Genomic DNA, 5,194 nt, shown 5'->3' with positions numbered 1-5,194 from the left:
CACACACACACACACACACATATATATATATATATATATATATATACACACTTACCTTACACTTACCCTAAATTAAAGATTTTTTTAAAAGTCATCTGGCATTTAAAAAAACAAAACAATGCATGGATAACTGGAGAAACTGAAGGTTGGACAGGGTAATAGGGTTGAAAGGTTAATCTTGATAAAAGCAGTCAATGCTACAATTTGCATAAAAAATGCAGAAAATGGAATGAAATTATATACTTTCTTCTCACTATGCTGTAAAAAGAGCCCAATGATGATAAGAGCTATCAGAAGATCAAATGGTGGAATCATGGTAACAAGGTTGTGTACATCTATAACATGGGACACAGAGAAATATAAAAGTTAAATACTGAAATAATGAACACAGAAATTTAATGTGTTTAAGTTTATCCAGTATATCTAACAGTTCTCATACATAAACATGGGATTTGGTCCTTGATTATCATATTCATGGAATGGAGAGAATAACCTCCCATTGCTATACACACCTTCGCAAGTTTTCATCTTTCTTTTCCTGCCATTTTTTGTGCTCAAACATTCAAAAATGTATATGAAGAAAAATATGTATTTTTTTTTTCTCCAGGCTTTGAAATCAAACATTGCTCAAAGGGCCATTACCTTCTGCTTATATTTAGGATTGATTTTAAAGTACTTTTACTCGTTTATAAATCACTCAATGGCCTAGGACCTAAATACATAGCAGATATGTTCACTGATTATAAACCTAACAGACCACTCAGACCATTAGGATCGAGTCAGTTAGAAATACCAAGGGTTCACACAAAACAAGGGGAGTCCGCTTTTAGTTATTATGCCGCCCGCAGCTGGAACCAGCTTCCAGAAGAGATTAGATGTGCTAAAACATTAGTCAGACCAAAGTTTTAAATTCCTTGTTTTATTGTTGTGATTTTTTTTTTTTCATTTCTTTTATGTAAAGCACTTTGAATTACCATTGTGTACGAAATGTGCTATATAAATAAACTTGCATTGCCTTGCCTTGCCTTCTGAGGAAAGCCACTACAAGCCAAGACAAAGTCCACTTTCATCACTTTACAAGCAACAGTGGCTGGATTCTTATCACACTCAGTTTAGTTTATGGTCAGGCTCCGCCCACACAGGATTAATGATGCTGAAAATTCCGCTTTGCATCACTGGAATAAATTACATTTTAACATATATTCACATAGCAAACAGTTATTTTAAATTGTAATAATATTTCATAATATTACTCTTTTTACTGTGTTTTTAATCAAATAAATGCAGCCTTGGTGAGCATAATTCCTTCTGAGGAAAGCCACTACAAGCCAAGACAAAGTCCACTTTCATCACTTTACAAGCAACAGTGGCTGGATTCTTATCACACTCAGTTTAGTTTATGGTCAGGCTCCGCCCACACAGGATTAATGATGCTGAAAATTCCGCTTTGCATCACTGGAATAAATTACATTTTAACATATATTCACATAGCAAACAGTTATTTTAAATTGTAATAATATTTCATAATATTACTCTTTTTACTGTGTTTTTAATCAAATAAATGCAGCCTTGGTGAGCATAATTACTATAGTGATAGATACAGTAGATAAATAAAAACAGATAGATAGATAGATAGATATTTGCTGAAAGTTGTGCATGCATTCAAATCATTGGTTAATTAGATTTAATTATGTAAATTATGTTTGAGAGAAATTTATTTTTCCAGGTTATTCATGCTTAATCTGGATGAAAAGATTTTCTTTTAAAAACCCAAGCATGTTTTCTAATTTTCTGGGGGTGCACTTGAATATCCAGTCAATTTGCACTAAATATCATGACATAAATCACACTTCAAGTGTTCTTTCTCTTAGAAACTAAAGTCGGCCCGGCATTAAACACAATGACGCGTCATTTCAGACCCCGTGAAGGTCAGCGAAGATGAACTATATTTCAAAATTAAACAATAGCCCACTAGTAGGTGATTTATGCTGAGTATATTTTTCTTTGGTGCCCTAAAAGATATAGAAAAATCCATAAAGAGATGAATAATTACTGTCATAAATCACTCCCTTAGTTTTTTAAAACTCCAACCGAGAGGGTTGGTCAGCTAGCCAATGGGGTGGAGCAGATGTGTCCCACCAAACACAGGCACGTGGCTCACACCTGCTTAGAAAAACTCTTTATGGGGGCCAAGGGGGCATCGGTGCCCCCCTCACGTGGGATGGGGGGCATCATGTGCCTGTCTTTGGAGGAGCTTAATAAATCTTTATCTTGCCTTTTACAACCACTAAAACTAATCAAAGTTTTTATGCATGAGCTGCATCCATTAAAACTCTTGATGGGCCGCCTACTGAGGGATCATTAAATTAGATTTTTATTTAGTCTTTATTGGGCCCATTTGAAATGTAAAAGCCTGCAGGTGAAATTCAAGTCATTATTTCAATTATTAACAATAAGCAGTGTCATTGCACATGTAGAAATGCATAAAAGCACCTGTTGGGAGGCACAATGGCAAAATGACGTCTTTGGTTTGGTTCAACAGGGCTGAAAAACTCAGTTGGGGTTATACACTGACAATAACAAAAAGACCAATCACCCTCGGATGAGAATTCTGACCCAACTTTGTCATCACAAAATTGCCCCTAGAAAGGCCGGAAGTAGCCCATCTATGTAGAGTGTCTTTGTAAAGAGACAAAAAGGGCGTTTTGTGATTCTTCCACAACCACAGGGATGTTTAATCACCTTACTCTTAAAAATAAAGAGGGTTTTTTTTTTTGCAGCAAAGCCATATAGAGGAACCATTTTCGGTTCCAAAGAGAACCTTCCAGTGAACAGTTTTTCCACTTTGAGAAGGTTGTATGGATGTTGAAGGTTCTTCATGGAACCATCGATGCCATTAAAGAACCTTTATTTTTAGTTTGAATGAGTTTGAAAATCAACCAGAAACACTGACGTATATATAAATAGAGCAGATTTATTTATAAAACATTTGCAGAAAATATATTTGTTAAAATCATTTATGTACACTACTAAAAATGGACAAGTGCATTGAAAAAGTCCACCATGTATGGTTTCACAGGAAGAACTACATCTAGACAATAAAATTTTGATAAATACAGATCGACACATCAACTCTTCTCCAGTGTTAAAAACGGTTATTATTATCATTACAACAATCTAACAGCGTTCATTGTCACAAAGAGTCTGTTGTGCTCCACTTACAAAAATATATCTTCATCTTTAACAATACAAAAAGTTATTGTACAAATTTCAATGTAGGTCCTTAAGCAGACCTGGTAGTTGGTCGTAGGTAATAATAATCAATATTCCCATTAACCTGACATTCTTAAGGAAGTTGGTCTCATCTAAACGGCATCAGTTGTGTCAACATATCATGCCCACAATTGCACTTATGAAATGTGTTCATCCAGCAGTCTTGACTTGTTTCGCAATTGTAAAGCTCATCAGCCCTACTGGGGCTTGAACCTACAACCTTTTCCAGCTTAACCACTAAGCCACAGCGTCCCAGACTGCCACCCGTCGAGTCAACAAGGCAGCATCTGTGAAGTTTACAAGAGTCCAGGTTTGTTTGGAACACGGTAGCTGGTTTCTAGATCATCTTGGACCAGTAACAAACCACCAAACCAGCAACCACGTTCCATAATCTGGGTTTTCCAGCAGTCACGTGAAGGAACGTTTGGGTGAGGATCGTTAAATCTCATCAGTAGCGATCAAACCAAGTTGTGAAGTCCAGCAGCTCTTGGTCTTCAGAGCTCAGGTGCTCGTAGCTCCCTTCATCGGACGAATAGGAGGAGTGTGGCGACTCAGGATCGGCCGAGTACGCGTTGGAGAGCGTCGGTGACGGAACGCCGCACTGGAACGCGGCAGAAATCGCGTCGTGCTCGTCCAACAGCTGCTGCAACGCGCGGATGTACTCCACCGCGGAGCGGAGCGTCTCCACTTTGCTCATCTTCTTATTGGCCGCGCCGTTGGGGACGTGCTGGCGCAGCGTCTGGAATCCCATATTGACCTGTTTGACGCGGTTCCTCTCGCGTTCGTTGCGCCGCGCCACCGCGACGGGCTGCTGCTGCGGGATACTGTATCCCAGCCCGTTAAACGCGAGCCTCCGCTTGCAGCGCAACAGCTCCGGCGAGCGCGAGCGCTGTCTCTTCAGCACCTTCGACTTGGTTTGCGCGCAATCTTGCAGGATGACGGACGCGTTGCATGAACTTTGCGCAGCATCCATGTTTTTTTGGCAAATCTTCTCGAACAACAAATCCAGTGTCACTGTCAAAAAAAACTAGCGACGCACGACTCTCGCGCCCTTCGCGTGGTGTTGTGGTCCCTCGCATCTGCTACAAACTTTGGCAGCTCTCGGCTTTTTCAACACGCGTCGGACACCCCACCCCCTTTGAAGACGCACGCTTCTCGCGCGGGACTCCGCCCGCCGGGTGACGCTCCGCGAGCCGGGCGCGTGGCTCCGCGAGCTCAATAAACAATCGGACGCTTTCACTGCGCCAGCACGCGCGGTGCGCTCATTTACATCCCAATATCCGCAGCCTCAAAGCCCATTGGTGGATTTAAACTGAATGAGAAACCACAAAATGTGCAGAATAAAAGGCGAATGGCTTTATAGATGCTTTTGAAAATAACAAGGAGTCTTTGAAAGGGTTCGGTTTAGATTTGTCCACTTTTGCGCAGCTAAATCCAACACAGATTTGCAAACAAAAATACCAACGTACAGAAATGTGATATAGGACATGTATTAGAATGCATGTAAAAAGCATGGACTGATTATTAATATAGGCTAATACAGTGGGATCCAAAAGTCGGTAACACTTTATTTTAAGGTGTCCTTGTGACGCGTTGCACTTACTATTATAAAAACAATAGCCGACATTATATGCATGCAAGTAACCCTAAACCTAATGCTAACCCTAAGTATACGTAGTTAATTAATATTACTCCGTACTTAAATGTATAATTACACTGTAACTAGGACACCTTAAAATAAAATTAAGTAATTAAACTTAATTAAAATAAAGTAAACCCAAAAGTCTAATGAACATGCTGTTGTTGACTTTGATTTATTACAAATATGGAAGAAAATGCATGAATTTGACATCAGTACTCGAACTGGACTAAACCTGATGATTGTAGTTGCACGATTTAAGAGGAGCAAGGAAGCCTGATC

The 5,194-nt window shown here is 39.5% G+C and overlaps 1 protein-coding gene across 1 annotated transcript; it reads right to left on the bottom strand.

The window, feature by feature from the left end:
• Positions 1 to 3,721: 3,721 nt before the first annotated feature.
• Positions 3,722 to 4,246, bottom strand: LOC107707530 (achaete-scute homolog 1b-like). Its single transcript, XM_016511588.1, has one exon. It carries the CDS (start codon positions 4,244 to 4,246, stop codon positions 3,722 to 3,724), a length of 525 nt encoding a protein of 174 aa, XP_016367074.1.
• Positions 4,247 to 5,194: the final 948 nt, after the last annotated feature.

This window comes from Sinocyclocheilus rhinocerous, unplaced genomic scaffold (genome assembly GCF_001515625.1).
Source record: "Sinocyclocheilus rhinocerous isolate Xijiao unplaced genomic scaffold, SAMN03320098_v1.1 scaffold1376, whole genome shotgun sequence".
NCBI classification, from domain to species: Eukaryota; Metazoa; Chordata; class Actinopteri; order Cypriniformes; family Cyprinidae; genus Sinocyclocheilus; species Sinocyclocheilus rhinocerous.
Note: the sequence above shows the minus strand (reverse complement) of the source record. Positions and strands in the feature narration are given on the sequence as shown.

Coding starts and splice junctions, on each gene's coding strand:
- LOC107707530 (XM_016511588.1), bottom strand. CDS start 4,246: ATGGATGCTGCGCAAAGTTCATGCAACGCGTCCGTCATCCTGCAAGAT.